This window comes from Pristiophorus japonicus, chromosome 14 (assembly GCF_044704955.1).
Source record: "Pristiophorus japonicus isolate sPriJap1 chromosome 14, sPriJap1.hap1, whole genome shotgun sequence".
In the NCBI taxonomy this organism is placed as follows: domain Eukaryota; kingdom Metazoa; phylum Chordata; class Chondrichthyes; family Pristiophoridae; genus Pristiophorus; species Pristiophorus japonicus.
In genome coordinates, this window is record NC_091990.1 from 27,267,491 (window position 1) to 27,290,387 (window position 22,897).

Consider the following 22,897-nt stretch of genomic DNA (forward strand, 5'->3'; position numbering starts at 1 on the left):
ATTAAGGAGCGGCAGTTCAAATATAGTCACACGCAACACACAATCAGGATAGACATAGTAGACATACGACCGTGACAAATAGTTGTTATTAGTCCCGATCGGACAGATGACTGGTGGCATGAACAGTTCTTATCTTCAACGTCTGCCCTGAAACACCTTCTAGGTCTTTATTTTATTCTCTTTTTAGAGGTATGTCTGGTGCAGGATGTGGACAGGACCATTTAACCTGTATGTCGAGTTCTTTGCATTAACTCCTAGGTCCTTTTCACATCCTCCCAAGGTTGGAGTCAGACATGCCATTCTTGGCCTTCAGATGTTTGGAGCTGCCTGTTAGCAGTTATTTATGTTCACGTTGTGCAAGTAACTTTAGCTACTGTACCATTGAATGAATCATTCAATTCTAACACCAGTCTGAAGAGATTTTTTGGTCTTAAGTTATTTCTTCCAATTCACGATTTCTTACATTCCCCACTTTGAGAAGGAAATATCCTTATTGACTTCTCACAAACAGCTTTTGACTGCTCTAGCTATAACCAAGTTATTTGCTTTCTCTACTTGGGTGTTACTTAGTAGGGAGACGTAGAAATGAAGATTTCCCATTTCTTACAGTCCAATCCTTTGAGAGGGAGGAGCAATCTCTGACCTCTTACTCAAGTTCAATTCACTGTTCCGGTGTACGAATTCTGCCCCACCAGGAGTATCCTCTGTTTCTTCTATCTTTCCTGATCCTACCCCACCTGAAGTCTCCTCTACGTTGCTTTGGATCTTCTCTTTCGGTGTGCTTAATTAATTTTTTTTTAGTGCCGGTTAGCCATAGACATATATTAAATACGTTATCATTACAAGTTCCAATCACCGACCTGGATTGTGGTGACGTCCAATCCTGTCGCCCTCTTCACAGCCGTCACTTTCCAACATGCGCTGTACCTTGAAGTGGTATGCTCCTTTGAAGGCCCCGACCTGCTGCTGGTCCGTGCAGGTTGGGGCCGCCACGCCGAATGCCAGGTCGGGCTGCACGCTGCTCCTTTGAAGGCCCCGACCTGCTGATGTTAATGCTGATGCTGATGATCCAGGTCGGTGATTGGAGCGCGGGCAGGTACAGCAGGAGCGGTGAGGTTGGGGTGCAGGAGCGGCGTGTGATCATGGAGCAACATGATCGGGGCCCTGGAGAGGCAAGGGCCCAGGGGCAGCATGGGCCAGCCCACACTGCAATATGTGTGCGCACTAGGTCCGTGCAACAGAGCTGGTCTCCAGTCGTCTTGGTTAATCCTTGCCTCTGGACCAAGACCTAGCTCTGTCAAGCCTGTGTGGTGGCTGGTGTGCAACGGCCACCACATGTTAAAAAAATCCACGCACAGGCATCTTCCACCCTTCAAGATTTAGTTCGGGACCTGGAATATTAGGTCCTTCATGTAAACACCTGTGAACTCATCCCTTTTCGGCGTGGAAGCAAGTCATCCTCGATATGAGGGACCGCCTATGATGATGATGATTATTATTATAAGTTGGAGAACGACCAGAGCGTGTGAAATAATACGAACCTAAGGGTGTGCTGATATATTAAGCCAAATGGGACAGGTCCTGTAAGAGCTGTAAAGCATGGTAGTTGCAGTAGTAGTGACACAGGAGGCGCCACCAAAACCATCTCATACTACTGGATTCGTCTGGCTTTTCTCACACTCTGATATCTACAAAACACAATTATTTCAGTAGTTAAATTCAGTCTCACAATGATTTCAAGCGACACTACAGTTTTACATCTAATCAACAAGTCATTGACTTAAAAAAAATTCTCCAATCTCACTTTCACTCATCTCCATCTTGTGGAAAATTCTTGCTAAATTTATTGCTCCCTAACCTTTAATTGTCCCAATCCAAATTTCATGTAACTCTCCACTTCAACTTCAATCCCTCTAACAGGTACCAGTGTGTTTAACTCCATCCTGATTTTTTCATTAATTAATTTCTTGATTGAGTATTTGTCAATGCTTTGAAAGCTATCTCACTCTTCTGATCCACATTAACCATTTCATGTCTTATTGTTGTCAAGTAACTGAGCATGTCTGAGACACATGCTTCAGTGAAAATTCACCATTTCATTTCCGGATGGTAATCACATTTGCACACACATATTGTGGTCATCTGGAGATCTATGCTCATCTCCCACTGCATGGTCCCGATGTCGTGGTAGTGACCAGGCTATCAATGCAGTTTTCTTAAAATAGGCAAGGACACAAATGTCTCCAAGAGAAAGCTATCGGTTTACTATTTTTAACTGCATTTTCCTGACTTTCACTAGAATGTTAGGAAAATTCCCACTTGGTGGTGTACTTTTCCTGTTTCTATCTTGCTTCTTAAGTGGGGCATCCCATTAATTACTATTCATATTCATGAGCTCTGGGAACCTTACTGTCAAATACAATACTAAAGATAGAAAACATAGATCAAACGTTCCAACTTGGTCCAAGTTATTAACACATTTTTTTAAATTCTTTATAACCAGCTATATTGTGCCCGAGTCCATTTCATCATTTCAAACTTATCACAAATCCAAACGGCAGTATTGTTGCACTGACAGGTTTTGTCAATTTTCAAATTTATTTCCCTACAAACTTTCTTCTTGATACACAGCAATTATCTCCTTAAACTTCAGTTAGATTTTCCTTTCTCGAGTGTTTGAATTGTAGCTGCGCTTAAGGAGTTAATTTGTCAAATCATAATTTTCCTTCAGGCACTTAGGGAAAATATTCACTTAAAATTAAGAAACTTATATTAATAATATCCAATATCTTTAAAATTTCATTCAGCAACAAAAACCTAGCTGTCAGCGGGAAGGGTTAACGTCTTTGAAGGTTTGTAAGAAGGCAGAGCAAATATTGTCAGACGCATGCAATTGCGTCCTGTTATATAATATTTTTTTAAAAAACCTTTCCTGATAGAAACTTTTCCCCCATGTCTTTGTATCTTCAAAACTTGCTTAAGAATTAAAAATCCATTAAACGGCAGAAATCATTAGTAAAACTGTCATTATTAGCTTTAAATAAAACTTTCACATTGGGAAAGACAAAGCATTTTAAATTAAACTCCAAAATTGTTTCTAAACGTCCAATTCAAATACTGCCAATGATTTTTTAAAATGTGAGAATCTCTTGTATGGAACTAGAAACTTCCACATAATTTAAAATAACCAGAATTTCACTGTGGTCACAATATAAGCCAGGTTTTTACAATTTAATAGTTAACCTCAATTTCAATTTAATTCAGACCAATTGTATCAGCGCAACTAAACACAATACTGAATAGATAAAATAAAACAAAAATACATAGTAAGTTACGACATATTTCATATTGTTCTTTCTTCAGGTGGCTTTTCAAATGACTAAAAATATTGAATATAACTGGAGAAAAACTAGTTTGCGCTATCATTTTAACAAACATTCATTCTACGGAGGGCGGAGCTTCCCTCAGCTTACATTCATACAGGCTTTTTTTAAAAAAAAGGGACACTACATTTAAGAAGACGGTACTTTTTAAATGTTGAAATTAATTTAAAACAACACCATGTATTTTTAATTTAAACTATATAAGACAATAGCAATTTTTTTTTACTGTAATGCCATTAAAACAAAATACCGGCAATTGTAACTTCAAGGCCGAAGCTTATCTTTTGTGAAACAAACTGTTGTGCATTTCTAGCTCCATAAATCATAGTCAAAACAATCAGGGAATCCGCCACACTTTAACACATTTTCACACAAACTATATAAATTCTAGCATTTATTTTTTTAAGGTTTCTTTCACTCAGCAAATCTTGTGTTTTATTTCAATCGGCACATAAGCTAAAACATCCGACCCTGCCCCTACCTCAGCTCATCTGCTGTTGAAACCCTCTTCCATACCTTTGTTACGACTAGACTTGACTATTCCAACATACTCCTGGCCGGCCTCTCATGTTCTACCCTCCGTAAACTTGAGGTCATCCAAAACTCTGTTGCTCTTGTCCTAACTCACACCAAGTCCCGTCATCCCTATGCTCGCTGACCTACATTGTCTCCCGGTTCAGCAATGTCTCGAACTTAAAAATTGTCATGCTTGTTTTCAAATCCTTCTGCAGCCTTTGTGGATATGTGAACTGGATATATGAAAATAAAGACAGTGAAGTGAACTGAATATATGAAAATGTATAAGCCATGGAAAAATAACTAAGAGAATGTCAGATTGCAAATATTACAACATCAGCACAATTAGCAGAATTGCAAGGTCTCAGTTAGTAGTCACACCAGTAAAATTGTAACATTTAGAAACAATGCCTGAGCTTTAGTAAAAACAGCTCATATAGATGTCGGCTCATGAGTGGACAAAGGAAAGGAGGGATCAAAAGGGATAGGCTGAACTAGGATGTCACTCTAATTGTATCTTGTTATCTTGTACCAAAAAATGTATAACTGTGTGCCTTCACAATGTAAACTTACTTGTCCGTAGGAAGCGTGTACGCTCTATCAAGAGAGTATTCCTTCTGTCTGATAAGTCTCGGCCGGTGAGAGAAATTAATAAAGGCTGCTTTGTTACAAGCTCCTTTGGTGTTCGCCTCAGTGTATTCACTGAAACAGATTGAAGGAAAAGAATCTAGAAATCAACATTTGGTGTCAGAAGTGGGATCTCAACGGACGACTGCCGAAAACTTGCGAATTAAGAGCCAGACTAGCCTTGGACGAGACGAGGGGAAAGTGGCCACTGGAGTAAGTATGATTTCAATACTGCTCCAGTTTCCCCCGGTTTCAAAAGTCTGAGGAAAGTTTAGCCACTCGCTGGTTCTCAGGTAGAGTCTGAACGAGATCCAGGTCAATCTGGCGAATACCGTCTAAACTTAGGAAATAAGTGTCCAAGTCAGGTGTGACGTCGACCTTGTATATCACTTGGCCCGTCTAGGCGCGGTGACGTGAAAGGATAGGGAAATCTGTAGACTAGAACAAATTAAGTAAGGCTCATAGGGGATAAGCATCCAAGTCAGGTGTGACGTCAACCTTGTATATCACTTGGCCCGTCTAGGCACTGATTGGATTCGAATCGCGCGGCAACGCGGAAGATAGGGCTAGATAGGGCAACGCAAGATCGCACGGCGATGCGAACCGCGGGGCGACGTGGGAGATAGTTAGTTTAGATAAGGTTAGTTTAACTCGCGCGGCGACGCGAACTGCGGGGCGACGCGGGAGAAAAAAGTTAGTTTCAATCGCGCGGCGACGCGAACCGCGGGGAGAAGCGTAGAAAAAGAAACCGCGCAGCGACGGGAGGTTAGAAAAATATTAAGCCGCGGGACTGTGTAAAATTAAAATTAAAATTGTACTTATGCCAGGTGTGGTGTCGATCTTGTATATCACTTGGTCCGCCTAGGCTCTGGATAAGTTAACCAAAACCACCACGGGGCGACGTGGGGACATCGGGACTAATTAGAAACAGTTACGATACGAGGGGCGACGCGAGAATGTGAGGAATTCCCTGAAAGGGCTGAACAATTTAGAAAATTATCTGGAGCCCTGAACAAATTATTAGGAGGTGGCACTAGAAGCTAGAGGTAGCAAAAAAAAGGCACAGGGATTGATTTGGAGAAGGGGGCGAGGGAAAAGGGACAAGAATTTAATTGCAACATGGCGACACTATTGTCAAAAATTAAAAGATGCATCACTTCTGTCAAGTTGGCAAATAAATGGCACTAAATTAGGACTCTCATTGACAGAGGGAGGACAAGTTAAAACCGTAGATGTCTTAAAAAAAGAATGCACGCACGAAAAACGTACTAAGAGATCCGCTGGGACCTCTGAGAAAGGTATTGACCGACTACGTAGTCAAATGGCTGGCTTTGCGTTGACCGAGGCTGATGATGAAATTGATGAATGGTCACTGACTCGGCGTCCAACGGCGCCTCCCGCAGCCCCTAGCCCCTTGCTCCAGTCCTCTTCCCATCCCCCTCCACCTTACACTCCGGCGAAAGGAGTTAAAGATAAATGTAACCCCACACCAACGAAGCAACAAGCCCAAACTGACTCCTCATCCTCTGATAGCGATTCGGATCCCCAGTTCACAGGCAATATAGCTGAGAGGACCAGATCTCACACTCGGAAGGGCAGAACTATATCTCGACATCACAGACAGTCCCGTAAATCTTCTAGTCAAACTACCAGTCCCAGTTGTGAAAAGCATAGCAAACGCTCCTGCCGATCGAGGCGCGGAGGTGTCGAGCAGTCAGACAGCTCCGAAACATCCTCCGACCTAGAAATGCCTTCCAAGATCCCAAAGCCCCGACACCAATTCCCAGTCCGACCAATGCCAAACCCTGATGCACAACAAGCTGCAAACCACCCCACCATAGATGTCTATGTGCCCTGAAAACTGAATGAAATTATGGCCCTTATGACCAGCATACCAGATCGGAAAAAAGAAACAATCAAATTTATAGATCATCTTCGAATTACTATTTCAGTTTATAATGCAGAATCAAGGGACCTGTGGGCCTTGGTAAAACAAACCCTGAGCCCAACTGAGCATGCCCGATTTCTAACTCACCTAGGATGTGCTACTCATGATGCATTGGTGGTTGCTCACCCTAATGATGTCCAGGATCGCCTAAACGCTATCTTTAATGCTATCACCACGACCCTTCAGAAGCCCATCAGTATGGCCGCAGTATTAGAAACTAAACCCAAACGAGAAGAAACTGCCGATGAATTCATGGAAAGATTTATTGAAATATACGAAAGTCAATCAGGAGATAATGCCTTCAGGGAAGGAGAGGATTCTCCTCAATTCTGCGCTATCCTACTTCAGTGCCTGCCCTATTCGATTGCTCACGCTATCCGGACAAATAATATGAATTGGCCATGTAACAGTAAAGCCCAGATGGAAAGGGCGGTTAAATATTATTGGCAGGAAAAGAAAGGAGAGGGGGGAGGTGCGCCCCCAACCCGGGTCAAGACTGAATACGTGACTAGAAAGGAAGAGCCGCCTCGGGTGGAAGGACCAAAACCTGACCCAAGGGGATACCAGATGGAACCGCAGTGTTGCGTGCAGGGTTGGGTGGATAAACAGGGATACGGTTATACCAAACACCCAAACGGCCCGGGCCCTGCTAATTACGGACCACCCTATTGTCCCCGGCCTGGTATGGGAAGAGGTCGGAGCTGGGAAAGACGAGATGGATGCTTTATTTGTGGGCAAGAAGGACATTGGAATAGAAATTGTCCCTACCGTCAGCACGAAAAAGAGGAGGAAGAGGAGGGGGGCAAGGGGGGAGAGGACGAGGATCTTACACTAACTTCTCCCAGAACAACCCCTTTGGCCAATCGGCCCCCGTATTGATTACGTAGCTTGATTGTGCAGGGACCCTCCCCGGATGACGAACCGATTTGCCAGTTTCCAGTCCCTAGCACGGCTAAACAAATGCGACAGTGGTTGGGGATGATCAATTACTGCAGATCCTGGATCCCTAATGTTGCCCTGATGACTAAGCACCTCACACCGTATACAAATAAGGAAGGCAGCTTTGAAATAGAAACCGCAGACGTCCAAGCCTTTAAGGAACTAAAGACAGCCCTGCTGCAAGCTCCGGCTTTGGGCCGGCCCCTCTATGACCGGCCCTTTCAACTGTACTGTACAATCCTGAAAGACTGTGCTACTGCTGTCTTAACTCAGAAACACGGGGATAAGCATAGGCCTGTTGCCTACTACTTTTCCAAAATAGACCCCGTTGCCTTGGGGCACCCTGTATGTACTCAAATATTAACTGCCATCTACAATAGCCTTCAATCTGCCGCCAACCTTACCCTCCAGCAGAATATTGTTGTATATACCTCTCACTCCGTAGTTGCCCTCTTGGGTCAACTGCAGACTCAACATCTTACCATGGCCAGGCAAAGTAGATATAAGATCGACCTACTAAATAATCCAAGGCTGACCTTTCGGCACTGTACTGCAATTAATCCAGCCTGTTTTCTTACCGAGCCACCCCAAGATGAGGAAGGACCGAGTCATGACTGTTTATCTTTAATTCAAGATGCTAACTCGGTCAGGGAGGATTTAGTTGATGTACCAATGGATTATGTATGTTGACGGAAGCTCTTCCATTGGCCCAGAAGGCAGACGAAATTCGGGATACGACATAGTAGACCAGGAGAATCAGGTCCTGGAATCTGCCGCCTTTGAGACCGCCTATTCCGCTCAACAAGCTGAACTATTCATCCTCACCCGAGCCTGTATCTTGGCTAAAAACCTCAAGGTCAATATCTATACTGACTCTGGGTATGCCTTTTGGGTAGCCCATGATTTCGGACAATTATGGAAAAATAGGGGATTCCTAACTTCAAATGGGAATGAGATATCCCATAAGCAGCTAGTATCTGACTTGTTGCAAGCCCTCATGCTCCCCAAGTGCATTGCCCTTGTTAAATGTACCGCCCACACCACCGGAAAATCCCCGGTTGATATAGGAAACCATTGTGCTGACGAAGAGGCCAAACAGGCCTCTCGTGGACAACAAATGGTAGTGCCCAGAATGATGAGTCGGACTAAAAGTCCTACAAAGGATAAGTTAGCCTCGGAAAAACCAATGCCAACCATCCAAGATGTCATTAAAGTACAGGAGGACGCTCCTGAAAACGATAAACTGTTGTGGAAAGATTATGGATGCACCTATGACAATGTCTCTAAACTCTGGACCACTCCCGCGGAACAGACTTGCATGTCTGACGAGTTGGCCTCATTGTGGAGCAAGGGCAACAAGTGATACGCTTTTGACTACTTGGTGGCACCCTAGACTCCAGGCGTTGGCCCAGAACATCAGTAGTCGTTGCCTTGTTTGCCAACAGCATAATCCAGTGAAGGGAGTCCCCTGTGATTGGGGTAAGACGCCCCTACCAGAAGGTCCCTTTGAGACCTTGCAGTTGGACTACATTGAGTTGAAAAGGGTTCAGTGTTACAAATATGTGTTAGTAATAGTGGATGTGTTCAGCAAATGGATCGAAGCTTACCCTACCCTGGACAATAAGGCTCAAACTGTTGTTAAAGTGTTAATTAGTTGAACGTGCTAATCAAACTCTTAAAACCAAGCTTGCAAAACTGGTAGCATCAACCGGACTCAATTGGCTTAAACTCCTTCCCATAGCCCTATTCCAGATTCGCACTACTCCTACTGGTAAGGCTAGGCTGACCCCCGCTAAGGTCATCAGAATGTCCCCTCCACTGTCCAGTTCCACCATATGACTGAGGAGATGACCACCTATATTCTTTCCTTGACTCAGGCTCTGCAAATAGCCCACAACCAGGTTCGAGATGCTCACCTCGACCTCCCAGTTTTACCCGAATCATCCCCCGTGGTACCAGGGAAGTATGTCCTGATGGATTCGAAAGGGATTAGAGCCATGATGGGAGGGGCCTTTTCAGGTGTTACTCACTACCCCCACTGCAGCCAAGGTTGAGGGGAAAAGTGCCTGGGTTTACCTGCACCACTGCAAGCTCACCACCCTCTAACAAACCTATTTTACTGGTTATTCTAATTCCTATTTCTGTTCCAGATTTCCTCTTCTCCATAGCTGAACAAGGCCATCGACATCCTAATAGACAGCCAGCTACACCGACAGCTACACCACAGTGACCTGAGAAGAGTCGAGAAAACTGAACTCTATTAATCAGCAAAATTGGACTATTTAATTGAATTCTGAGCCGTAAGATGAAACCATGTCTGTTTGCCACAGTCTATATAATAGTATTGATATATGACAGTTTCGGCGCATGGGAAAGGAAACAGAGGCGAGAGCTCCATGTAAACACCTTTTTGTATGTCTTATGTTTATGCGCAAAATGGGCACTTTTCTAGATGCTGGGTGTGTTCCCATATCCCTATACATTCCAAAGGGGGAATTCCTTTGCGCCCTGTTCCACTGACCCTAACTGAGACTGTCAGATGGATTCAGAGCCAGACTATCACATAAGAAGGGAGGTGAAGAAGTTATCCACACCAGCAAGAGGATCTAGTAGGTCTGATTGGCTGTTAGGTGGATCTTGGAGATCCTATCTAATGCATGGGCCAATTATTCTCATCGTAGTAATAATTACCTGTTGTCTGATTGTTGGTTGCCTTAACCTCTGCTGTAAAGTAATGATGGCAAGGTTAGCAAACCCTCTTGTGGTCAAGGGCTCCAACGAACTAAAGAACTACTCGACAATAACAACAATAAGATTCAGGAAATAGAGTGTGAACGGATGAATGCAATACTCCTAGAATGATCCTAAATGTTATCATGGAATGATAAAAGGGGGGGAATGTGGATATGTGAACTGGATATATGAAAATAAAGACAGTGAAGTGAACTGAATATATGAAAATGTATAAGCCATGGAAAAATAACTAAGAGAATGTCAGATTGCAAATATTACAACATCAGCACAATTAGCAGAATTGCAAGGTCTCAGTTAGTAGTCACACCAGTAAAATTGTAACATTTAGAAACAATGCCTGAGCTTTAGTAAAAACAGCTCATATAGATGTCGGCTCATGAGTGGACAAAGGAAAGGAGGGATCAAAAGGGATAGGCTGAATTAGGATGTAACTCTAATTGTATCTTGTACCAAAAAATGTATAACTGTGTGCCTTCACAATGTAAACTTACTTGTCCGTAGGAAGCGTGTACGCTCTATCAAGAGAGTATTCCTTCTGTCTGATAAGTCTCGGCCGGTGAGAGAAATTAATAAAGACTGCTTTGTTACAAGCTCCTTTGGTGTTCGCCTCAGTGTATTCACTGAAACAGATTGAAGGAAAAGAATCTAGAAATCAACACCTTACCCCTCCCTATCTCTATAATCTCCTCCAGCCCCACAACCTTCTGAAATATCTACGCCCCTCTAATTCTGGCCTCTTGAGCATCCACGATTTTAATCGCTGTACTGTTGGTGGCCGTGCCTTCAGCAGCCAAGATCCTAAGCACTGGAATTCCCTCCCTAAACATCTCCTTTCTCCTTTAAGATACTCCTTAAAACCTATCGCTTTGACGAAGCTTTTGGTCATATCCCCTTATGTAGCTTAGTGTCAAATTTAGTTTTATAATGCTCCTGTGAAGCACCTTGGGACATTTTACATTAAAGGCGCTATATAAATACAAGTTGTTGTTGTGCGTAAAGTTATGGAAACCTTTATTAAAGTTAAGAACATGGAGCATCTGGATAGAAGTAAAATATTAAAAGGTATGGGTTCATGAAGGGGAGGTCTTGCCAATCTAATTTACTGTTTTTTTGAGTGTAGCTTGATCGTGTTAATGCAGTGGGTGTGGTGTACCTAGAATTCAGTAAGGCCTTTGATACAGTTCCTCTGGAAAGGCTGGTACTAAAAATTAAAAAAGCGGGAATCAGCAGAAATATTTTACAATGGATATATAATTGATTGACTGATAGAACCCAAAATGTATTGGACTAGGGATTGTCATCAGTCTGGGAAAATGTTATCATTGGGGTCCCACAGGGGGCTATTTTGAGACATCTTTTGTTTAATATCTTTATAAATTACATGGAGCTTGGAGTCACAAGCAGTGCCTACATTTCCAGATAATACAAAGCTAATGAAGGTAGTAGACCCCAAAGCTGAACAGGATAAGCTACAAGAGGATTTGAATATAATTACGAACTGGGCAGCTAGTACATAAATGGAAAGAAAATAAGGTGCATGGAAAATGAAAGATCTGGGGGTCCTGATTGACAATAAATTGAAGCTATCACATCAATGCTTGGTATGTTAGAGGAAGGTTTTTATTTATAATTAAATGTTCCATCTACTCCTTCAATCAATAAGGTTCTTGCACATTAGTCAACGTTCATAGTTCATTAAGCATACAGTATATGCAATAGTTCTTGACATACACTTAATCGACCAAAGTACTTAACCCGCACTAGGGCATGGATAGGTTGCAGACTCAAATGCATTACAGTTCTGAGCTCAGTATCTAAGGCCTTTACATAGAATTTACAGCAGGGAAACAGTCCATTCAGTCCAACTGGTGTATGCCTGTGTTTATGCTTCACACAAGCCTCCTCCCACTCGATTTCATCTAACCCGATGTGACAAGGAATCGTAAGCAGTGCTCCATATGATCACTGGGAAAGAGAAAGAGTCATTAGAAATTCACAACACAGCTTCTGAAAAAACAGGTCATGCCTAACAAATGTGAGTTTTTTGAGGAAGTCACTAGGGTAGTGGATGAGGGAAATCAGGAGCCATTGTCTACCTGCACTTTCAGAAAGCCTTTGATAAGGTTTTTCACACTAGGTTATTTCACAAGATAGAATCTCGTGGTATCAGTAGGAATTTGAAATGCTGTATTAGGAATTGGCTCCAGTCCCGCAGCCAAAAGTTGTTGTTCGCGGGCTTGGTTCAGCCTGGAGACATGTTACTAGTGGTGTCCCCCAGAGATCGATCCTAGGCCCAATCCTCTTCACAATCTCTATCAATGACCCTGTCAGGGAGTATAGTAATAAATTTGCAGATGACACCAAAATCTGTGCAATGGTTAATAGGGTAGTGGAATGCAATCAAATCCAAAAAGATTGAAATGTGCTAGGGGAGTGGGCCACACAAAGGCAAATAGCATTTAATTTAGATTAATATAGTGTCATGCATGTTGATAGGGCCAATGCAGAATACACGTGTCATTTGCAGGGAACAATACTGAAAGAGGTTGAGAGAGAAAAAGATTGAGGTGTTATTGTGCAGTTCATAACCAACTTGAAGAAATTGTAGCTAAAGCTAACAAGATATTCATTGAATCATAGAATGATACAGCACAGGAGGCTAGTCAGACAATCGTACCTGTGGCGGCTCTTTGAAAAAGCTATACAACTAGTCTCACTCCCCCACTCTTATTCCACCAAATCAGTTCATGATTTTGAACACCACTGTCAAATCTCCTCTTAACCTTTGCTGCTCTAAGGAGAACCCCAGCTTCTCCAGTCTCCCCACATAACTGAAGTCCCTCATCTCTGGTACCAGTTTAATAAATTTCTTCTGCCCCTCTCTAGGTCCTTGACATCCTTCCTAAAGTGTGGTGCCCAGAAATGAACACAATACTCCAGCACTGGAGTGCCAGCCTAGATTTATATGCTCAAGTTCTTGGAGTGGGAATTGAACCCACAACCTTCTGACTCAGAAGCGAGAGCGCTACCCACTGAGCCAAAGCTGACACTATTCCCTGTGGTCATTCTCTCCTTTATTATTTAAGTGCTTATTTTCAATTTTTCTCTTATATCTTTATTAATTCATGGTGTTTGATTAGTGGTGAGTTTTTTTTTCTCCAGAACTCTACTGATCGCTTTTTAGACAATATTTTCCACTGCTGTTCTATCTCTTTGTCAATACTTTTTCCAGTTTATCTTCCCTGGTTCCACTCTCATTCCCATAAAATTAGCTATCGTCCAATAAATTACTTTGGTCTTTGTCTTACTCAATCATTTTTTTAATCCTTATTATGTTGTGATTGCTATTGCCTAGATGTTCCGCTATGTTTACTTCTCTTACCTGCTCTGGTTCATTTCCCATTACTGGATCCAGCAGTGACTAGATCCAAGGTAACTTTGAAGGTATGAGGCGTGAATTGGCTAGGATAGATGGGCGAATGATACTTAAGGGGTTGACAGTGGATGGGCAATGGCAGATATTTAGAGACCGCATGGATGAACTACAACAATTGTACATCCCTGTCTGGCGTAAAAATAAAAAAGGGAAGGTGGCTCAATCGTGGCTATCAAGGGAAATCAGGGATAGTATTAAAGCCAAGGAAGTGGCATACAAATTGTCCAGAAATAGCAGTGAACCCAGGGACTGGGAGAAATTTAGAACTCAGCAGAGGAGGACAAAGGGTTTGATTAGGGCAGGGAAAATAGAGTACGAGAGGAAGCTTGCAGGGAACATTAAGACGGACTGCAAAAGCTTCTATAGATATGTAAAGAGAAAAAAGTTAGTAAAGACAAACATAGGTCCCCTGCAGTCAGAATCAGGGGAAGTCATAATGGGGAACAAAGAAATGGCAGTCCAATTGAACAAATACTTTAGTTTGATATTCACTAAGGAGGACACAAACAACCTTCCGGATATAAAAGGGGTCAGAGGGTCTAGTAAGGAGGAACTGAGGGAAATCCTTATTAGTCGGGAAATTGTGTTGGGGAAGTTGATGGGATTGAAGGCGGATAAATCCCAAAGGCCTGATGGACTGCATCCCAGAGTACTTAAGGAGGTGGCCTTGGAAATAGCGGATGCATTGACAGTCATTTTCCAACATTCAATAGACTCTGGATCAGTTCCTATGGAGTGGAGGGTAGCCCCACTTTTTAAAAAAGGAGGGAGAGAAAACGGAATTATAGACCGGTCAGCCTGACATCGGTCGTGGGTAAAAAGATGGAATCAATTATTAAGGATGTCATAGCAGCGCATTTGGAAAGAGGTGACATGATAGGTCCAAGTCAGCATGGATTTGTGAAAGGGAAATCATGCTTGACAAATCTTCTGCAATTTTTTGAGGATGTTTCCAGTAGAGTGGACAAGGGAGAACCAGTTGATGTGGTGTATTTGGACTTTCAGAAGGCTTTCGACAAGGTCCCACACAAGAGATTAATGTGCAAAGTTAAAGCACATGGGATTGGGGGTAGTGTGCTGACGTGGATTGAGAACTGGTTGGCAGACAGGAAGCAAAGAGTAGGAGTAAATGGGTACTTTTCAAAATGGCAGGCAGTGACTAGTGGGGTACCGCAAGGTTCTGTGCTGGGGCCCCAGCTGTTTACATTGTACATTAATGATTTAGACGAGGGGAGTAAATGTAGTATCTCCAAATTTGCGGATGACACTAAGTTGGGTGGCAGTGTGAGCTGCGAGGAGGATGCTATGAGGCTGCAGAGTGACTTGAATAGGTTAGGTGAGTGGGCAAATGCATGGCAGATGAAGTATAATGTGGATAAATGTGAGGTTATCCACTTTGGTGGTAAAAACAGAGAGACAGACTATTATTTGAATGGTGACAGATTAGGAAAAGGAGAGGTGCAACGAGACCTGGGTGTCATGGTACATCAGTCATCATGGTACATTGAAGGTTGGCATGCAGGTCCAGCAGGCGGTTAAGAAAGCAAATAGCATGTTGGCCTTCATAGCACGGGGATTTGAGTACAGGGGCAGGGAGGTGTTACGACAGTTGTACAGGGCCTTGGTGAGACCACACCTGGAGTATTGTGTACAGTTTTGGTCTCCTAACTTGAGGAAGGACATTCTTGCTATTAAGGGAGTGCAGCGAAGGTTCACCAGACTGATGCCCGGGACTGACATATCAAGAAAGACTGGATCAACTGGGCTTGTATTCACTGGAGTTCAGAAGAATGAGAGGGGATCTCATAGAAACGTTTAAAATTCTGACGAGTTTAGACAGGTTAGATGCAGGAAGAATGTTCCCAATGTTGAGGAAGTCCAGAACCAGGGGCCACAGTCTAAAGATAAGGGGTAAGCCATTTAGGACTGAGATGAGGAGAAACTTCTTCACCCAGAGAGTGGTGAACCTGTGGAATTCTCTACCACAGAAAGTTGTTGAGGCCAATTCACTAAATATATTCAAAAAGGAGTTAGATGTAGTCCTTACTACGAGGGGGATCAAGGGGTATGGCGAGAAAGCAGGAATGGGGTACTGAAGTTGCATGTTCAGCCATGAACTCATTGAATGGCGGTGCAGGCTCGAAGGGCCGAATGGCCTACTCCTGTACCTATTTCCTATGTTTCTAAGAACCCTGTGTACTGGATAAGAAAGGAATCCTGTACTCTATGCAAAAACTCCATTCCTCTTTCCCTACCTCTTCTTGCCAGTTTATTTGGGGGTAGATGAATAATAATCATCTCCCATGATTATTATTCTATGTTTGTTACTCATTTTCTGAATTTGCTTACATATTTCTTCCTCACTACCTTTCCATCATTAGGTGGTCTGTAGAATACCCCTATTAGCGTGATCAATCCCTTCTTATCCTTTATCTCAATGCATATAAATTCTGTTTCTACCTTAGTTATGTCCCTTTATTCTGCTGCCAATATGTCATCTCTAATTATTACAGCAAGCTACTCCACCCCTTCTTTTTTCCCAATCCTTTCTAAATATGTTATAAACCAGAATATTTAACTGCCAACCCTGTTCCTTAAGTAGCCATGTTTCTGTTATCCATACTACATTTGGTTCCTTGCTACAAATTATTGTTTCTAATTCCCCTATTTTGTTTCAGATGCAGTATATATTACTGTACAGGCAATTTCATTTGTTTTTATTGTCTCTTTCACTTTTTTTTAATGAATCCAAATAATCATTACATTTCTCTCACGCTGACAATGTGACAATTCAGTTTCTGCATTGCATGATTATATAAAGTTAAAATACAGCACGTTAGGCTGTGGGACTCATTATAACGGAGTTTAAACCAATTTCTCGGCCATAATGTTGACCCAGATGGCAGAAACAAACCTTATCGCTTATCTCCTCCCCTATCCTCTTAACCCTCCCCATCTCCCTCGACCCTTCCTTCCTCCCCTATTCCCTTCTCTCATCCCCTTCCTCTCCATTCCCTCCCTCACTATCTCGGCCTCCCTTCCTCCCTCCCAATAACCCATATCTTCCTCCCAATCCCCCCTTACTCCCTCCTAATCCCCTTCTCTCCTTACCATTCCCCTATCCCTTCCGTACTCCCTCTTCCATCCATCCCATTTCCTCTCGCTTCCCCTATCCACTCTCTATTACCCCCTCTCCTTCACGCAATATTCCCCCACTCCCTTCCCTCCCTATTCCCCCACTCACTTCCCTCTCTCCCCTCCCACTCCATTCCCTCCCCCCCACTCCCTCCCTCTCTCCCCCCCACTCCCTCCCTCTCCCCGCCCCCCACACTCCCTCCCTCTCTTCCAACCCACAAACCTCCCTCCAACCCACTCTCCCCCGCTCCCTCCCTCCAACCCACTCCCCTCTTCCAAACCACTCCCCCCTTCCTCTTCCAACCCACTCTCCCCGTTCCCTCCCTCTCCAGCCCACTCCCCCCCCCCAGCCCCCCGCTCCCTCCCTCCTCCAGCCCCCCCCACTCCTCCAGCCTCCCCCGCTCCCTCCTTCTCCAACCTACCCACTCCCTCCCTCCTCCTCCAACCCAACCGCTCCCTCCCTCCCTCTCCCCACTTCTCCTACCCACCCTCCCCTGCTCCCTCCTCCAGCCCACACTCCCTCCTTCCTCTTCCAACCCACTCCCCCTCCTCTCTCTTCCACTCCCCCTCCCCACCCGCTCCCACCTCCTCCAATTCCCCGCTCCCTCCCTCTTCCTCCTCCAACCCACCCGCTCCCTCCTCCTCTAACCCCCTCCGCTCACTCCCTCTCCCCTCCTCTAACCCTCCCTCCACTCCTTCCCTCTCCCCTCCTCCAACCCCGCCGCTCCCTCCCACTCCCCTCCTCTAACCGCCCCCCCGCTCACTCCTTCTCCCCCCCTCCATTCGTTCCCTCTCCCCTCCTCCAACCCCCCCCATTCCCTCCTTCTTCCCCTCCAACCCACTCCCACCTTCTCAACCCCCCTCCTCACCCTCCCTCCCTCTCTCTTCCCCCTCCCCCCTTCTTCCCTCCACCCTCCTTCTTCCCTCCCCCTCCCTCCTTCTTCCCCCCCATTCCTCCCTCCTTCCTTCTCTTTCTCCCCTTCTCTCCCCCTCTTTCCCTCCTTCTTCTCTCCCCTCCTTCGTTCTTCCATCCCCTCCTTCCTCCCTCCCTTGTTCTTCCCTCCCCCTTCTTCCTCCACACCCTCCTTCCTTCTCTCCCCCATCCCTGCTTCTTCCCCCCTCCCTCCTTCTTCCCCCCCATTCCTCCCTCCTTCCTTCTCTTTCTCCCCTTCTCTCCCCCTCTTTCCCTCCTTCTTCTCTCCCCTCCTTCGTTCTTCCATCCCCTCCTTCCTCCCTCCCTTGTTCTTCCCTCCCCCTTCTTCCTCCACACCCTCCTTCCTTCTCTCCCCCCATCCCTGTTTCTTCCCCCCTCCCTCCCTCCCTCTTCCCTCCCCTACCCTCCTTCTTCTTCCCCCACTCCCTTCCCACTTCTTCTCACCCTCCCTCCCTTTTCCCCCTCCCTCCTTCCTTCCTTCTCTTCCCCCCTCTTTCCCTCCTTCTTCCCCCCCTCCCTTCTTCTTCCCCTCCTCACCCTCCCTCCCCTCCTTCTTCCCCCTCCCTCCCTCTTCCCGTGCCTCTCTCCCCCCTCCCTCCATCTCCTCCCCCTCCCTCCATCTCCTCCGCCCTTCCCCTCCCCCCACCTTCTCTCCCTCCGTTTTTCTGCCCTCCCTCCTTCCCTCTTCCCCCTCCCTTCTTCTGCCCCTCCCCCCCACCTTCTCCCCCTCCCTTTTCCCCCTCTCCACCTCCCTCTCATTCTCCACCTCCCCCCTCTCCTTCTCATCCCTCCCTCCTTCTCCCCCTTCCCCCTCCCTCTGCCCCCTCCCTCCTTCATTCACCCCCTCCTTCACCCCCTCACCTCCCTCCCTCCTTCTCCCCCTTCCCCCTCCCTCTGCCCCCTCCCTCCTTCATTCACCCCCCTCCTTCACCCCCGCACCTCCCTCCCTCCTTCACCCCCCACCTCCCTCCCTCCTCACCCCCCCTCCTCTCCCCTCCCCACCCCTCTCCCTCCCCTCCCCCTCCCCTGCTACCCTCCTCTCCCCCCACCCCTCTCCCCTTCTACCCCTCCTCTCCCCTTCATCCCCTCCTCTCCTCTCCCCTCCCTTTCCTTCCCCCCCTTTCCCCTCCCTTCCTCTCCCCCTCCTCCCACTTCCCCCCTCCTCTCCCCTTCTCTTCTCCCCCTCCTCCACCCCTCCCCTGCTCCCCCTCCCCTTCCCCCTCCTCTCCTCCTTCTTCTCCCCCTCCTCTCCTCCTTCTTCTCCCCTCCTCTCCTCCTTCTTCTCCCCCTCCTCTCCTTTCCTTCTCCCCCTTCTCTCTCCTACCCTTCCCCCCTCCTCTACCCTCCCCTTCTCCCCCCTCTTCTCCCCCTCTACCCTCCCCCTCTCCCCTCCTCTTCTCCCCCTCTACCCTCCCCTTCCTTTCCCCTCCCTTCCTTTCCTTCTCCCCTCCTCCCCCTCTTCCTTTCCCCTCCCCTTCTCCTCCCCCCTTCGCCCTCCTTTCCTCTCCCCTTCTCCCCCTCTCAGCCCCTCCCTTTCCTCTCCCCTCCCCCTCCCCTTCTACCCCTCCTCTCCCCTCCCCCTCTCTCCCCTTCTCTTCTCCCCCCTCCTCTACCCTTCCCCCCTCCTCTACCTTTCCCCCATCCCCCATCCCCCCTCCCCTCCTCCTCCTCCTCCTCCTCCTCTCCTCCTCCTCCTCTCCTCCTCCTCCTCCTCCTCCTTTCCCCCTCCTCCTCCTCCTCCTTTCCCCCCCTCCTCCTCCTCCTTTCCTCTTCCTCCCCCTTCCTCTGCCCTCTCCTTCTCCCCCTTCTCTCTTCTCCCCCCTACTCCTCCCTCCTTCTCCCCCCTCTTTCTCCCCCTCGCCTTCTTCCCACTCCCCTATTCTCCCCCCTCTTCCCCCAATATCCTCTTCCTCCGTATTCTCCCTCCCTTTAAATGCTGCCACTTTCTCACTCTAGGGTTTGTAAAACTTCTTCCCTTTTATATTCTTACCCTCTAGTTATAAAGGCTGACATTCCATGTACCTTTTTGATTATTTATTATACCTGATTACATTTCAGAGATCAGTGCCAACCGCCTCTTCCCGCCTATTCATTCTCTGAATTGACAACAATGGTGACCAATGATAAGAGCGGAGCCGAGAGGGGGGGCTGACTTCCGGTACCAAGGGTGAGGGATTGTGACGGGAGAAAAACACGGCGCGAGCGGAGTGAGGACAACGGCCGTCCGCGAGCCGCCAGAGCGCGGAACTGAGGAGAGCGAGCGAGTGAGCGCACGCGCGGCGGAGGCTTAGCCCGAGACCGCGGGACAGACCGAGCTCTCCTGGGATTTGAGGAAGATCCTATTGGGTGTGGGACAGATCCTGTTGGGTTTTGAGGACGGTACCATTGGGTTTGTGGCAGATCCCGTTAGGTTTTGAGGGCGATCCCATTGGGTTTGGAGCAGATCCTGTTGGGTTTGGGGCAGATCCTGTTGGTTTTGAGGAAGATCCCATGGGTTTTGAGCAGGTCCCGTTGGGTTTTGAGCAGATCGTGTTGGTTTTGAGGAAGATCCGGTTGGGTTTTGGGGGCAGATCCTGCTGAGGTTTGGGGGCAGATCCTGTTGGGGTTGACACAACCCCCTCCGTTCTCAACATTGCCGTGTGTGTGAGTGCTGATGATCCGAAAGCTGTGTTCAGGGTCTGGCCTGGGGCTGGGTAGTCGCTTCGGGGGTGTTCGCCTCTCCCAGCGGTTCCTCTTCCTGCTCCTGCTCAGTGCCTTGGTCACCGTGTGCTTCGGGGCCATATTCTTCCTACCGGATTCCGTGCGCCTCCGTCACTTCTTCTTGTTGCCCACCGAGCCGCAGCGCACAGACATTGCAGGGAGCGGGCTGGGACAGGGGCCGAGGTTGGGACCCGCCGCGGGCTCCCCGCACAGGCAGACAGAGGCGCACATCAGTTCAGTTCGGCGAGAACAGGGGGACAGATTCTTCGAAGAGTCAGTGACAGAGCAGATCCACCAGGAGGTGACAGAAGGAGAGCGTAGGCTCATCAGCGGTTCAGAGAGCGGGGCAGAGGGGAATGGAGCCCAGGTGGAAGCTAGCAACCTGCCACATTTGGAAGCAAGAACAGAGCCGGCAGATCGGGACGTGAGGAGCCACCGGGAGAAAGTAAAAGAGGTAAGAATTGATCTAATCCCAAACGTAAATCGGAGCTAAAAATGAAGAGGGCGGAATGGTTAATCAAAGTTACCGATCCACAATAAAACCCATTGAAATACGAGCAACGTGCAAATAGTGTTGGCATCAGTGTTGGAGGCAGTTTGGCGCTGCCAGAAGATTGTAGGAACACAATGGAGTCGGCTCACGTTGGATTGCGTTCACTATCGGACCAGTTGCATTGCCGCTAATTTGGAGCTCTATACCGTAATGTGGGAGTCTCTTATTGCTGACAGTGCAGTGGAAAAGTTTATTTTCAAACAGTTGTACTGGAAAGCTGTGTCTAACATAACAATGTTGACAATGGATACAACCCAAAATTGGGGAAATCGATGTTTCCAATAATAGTTGAGACAAATAGTCGAGACAAACCAAAGAATATTAAAAACATGCCAGTGTGCCACCGTTTCTATTTATGTTCTTTCCTTTGACATTACTTTTATTGTGAGGTGTAATGTGTAGCTTTAGGAGTAGCCCCCTTGACTAGGAGTCAGCTGCATCCTCCTGTGGACAAACTCTCATCTTTGGTTTCCAATGCTGCACACAACTCTCACCTATGGCTCCTAGTATTCACGTGCACGGTGACGGCAATACCCTGGGCAACTGCGTCAGCTCGCAGGCTAAAACTAGGTAGAGGGTAGCTCTTGGGCGGATGGCCTTGATGGGGTGGCACCCATCTCTCTTGGTAATGAATGCACAGACCAGACAAATATACTAATTTGACTTGTGAAGGCACAGTAGCAAAGCTCTGTGGACAGCTGAGGTCATTGGTGCCGGTGCACCAGGCACTGTGGGACATCCGCTGCAGCTGGCCATCTCGACTCTGTCTTGCCACTCCGTCTAGATGGAGGAAGTCTAGAGAGTGAAGCAGACTCTGTGCAAATCTTCCTCACTAATCCAATTCAGGCACTGGTGCCATTTTCATCTCCGCGGCAAAATTCCACTTCCCAAAGTTCTGTGACGATGGACTAGCGGGGCTGAGGATTCACTGGAAGCTGCAGTTGTGAACCTGTACACAGGGTCCCCACTAGACCAAAGCAGCAGTGGAGTTCAATAGCTCCATGGGTGACTGAGCATTCTTAAATGGTCACCTCCAAACTATGAGGAAGGGACTCGAAAAGGTGCCCTAAACAATGCCTGTTTCACAAAACCCTGGTTAGTTTACCACAGATGATGGGAATTCCACATAAGTGGTCCAAACAATAAGAGATCCAAACTTTTAAATATAGCAGCTTGGAATGTTAGAACACTCCAGGGCACTGAGATAACAAGTAGCTTTGAAGGAGAAGTGCCGTGATCAGTAGGGAACTAAGAAGAAAAGAACCTAAAGGAAATCAAGGAAAGATCCTTGGGTCAATCTGACATCCAATAGCCTGTGTGTGGGAAAACATTCCTCCTGAAAATCGGATTTTACAATCATGAAATTTAATGCAGAGAAGTGTGAATTGATGTATTTTAGAAAGAATGAGGAGAGGCAACATAAACTAAATGGTGTAATTTTAAATGGAATCCATGAATCCAAGACCTGAGAGTTTTTGTACACAAATCTTTGAAGATGGCAGGACAAGTTGATATAGCAGATTAAAAAATCATATTGGCTTTATAAATAGAGGCATGGAGTGCAAATGCAAAGAACCTTTATAAAACACTGGTTAGGCCTCAGCTGGAGTATTGTGACCAATTCTGGGCACTACACATTAGGAAGGATGTCAAGGCCTTGGAGAGGATGCAGAGGAGATTTATTAGAATGGAAACAGGAATGCAGGACTTCAGTTATGTAGAGGGACTAGAAAAGCTGGCTAGAGGTTAAATTTAAGGGTTTTGAAAGGGAGAAACTTCTTTCTTTGGCAGGTGGGTCAGTAACCAGAGGACATGGATTTAAGGTAATTGGCAAAATAATCAGAGGGGAGATTAGTTTTTTTTAAACACAGCAAGTTGTTATGATGTGGAATGCACTACCTGAAAGTGTGGTGGAATCAGATTTTATAGTAACTTTCAAAAGAGAATTGGATATATACTTGAAGGGGAAAAA

General features: G+C 46.3%; 1 protein-coding gene and 1 long non-coding RNA gene across 4 annotated transcripts in view; one reads left to right on the top strand and one right to left on the bottom strand.

Annotated features, from left to right (window-relative positions):
• Nucleotides 1-11,762: 11,762 nt before the first annotated feature.
• LOC139279811 (uncharacterized) lies at nucleotides 11,763-20,006 on the bottom strand. Its single transcript, XR_011596531.1, has 2 exons — nucleotides 19,695-20,006; nucleotides 11,763-12,132 (listed from the first exon to the last, which is right to left on the bottom strand). It is a non-coding gene; the product is annotated as an uncharacterized lncRNA (long non-coding RNA).
• The window catches only part of LOC139279810 (mannosyl-oligosaccharide 1,2-alpha-mannosidase IA-like), a 197,906-nt gene continuing 194,854 nt past the window's right edge, over nucleotides 19,846-22,897 (top strand). For all 3 annotated transcript variants that reach the window (XM_070899045.1, XM_070899044.1, XM_070899047.1), the window contains exon 1: nucleotides 19,846-20,826. In XM_070899045.1, coding sequence (XP_070755146.1) covers nucleotides 20,326-20,826 — 501 coding nt within the window. In that variant the 5' untranslated portion in view covers nucleotides 19,846-20,325. The remainder of the gene's footprint in view (nucleotides 20,827-22,897) is intronic.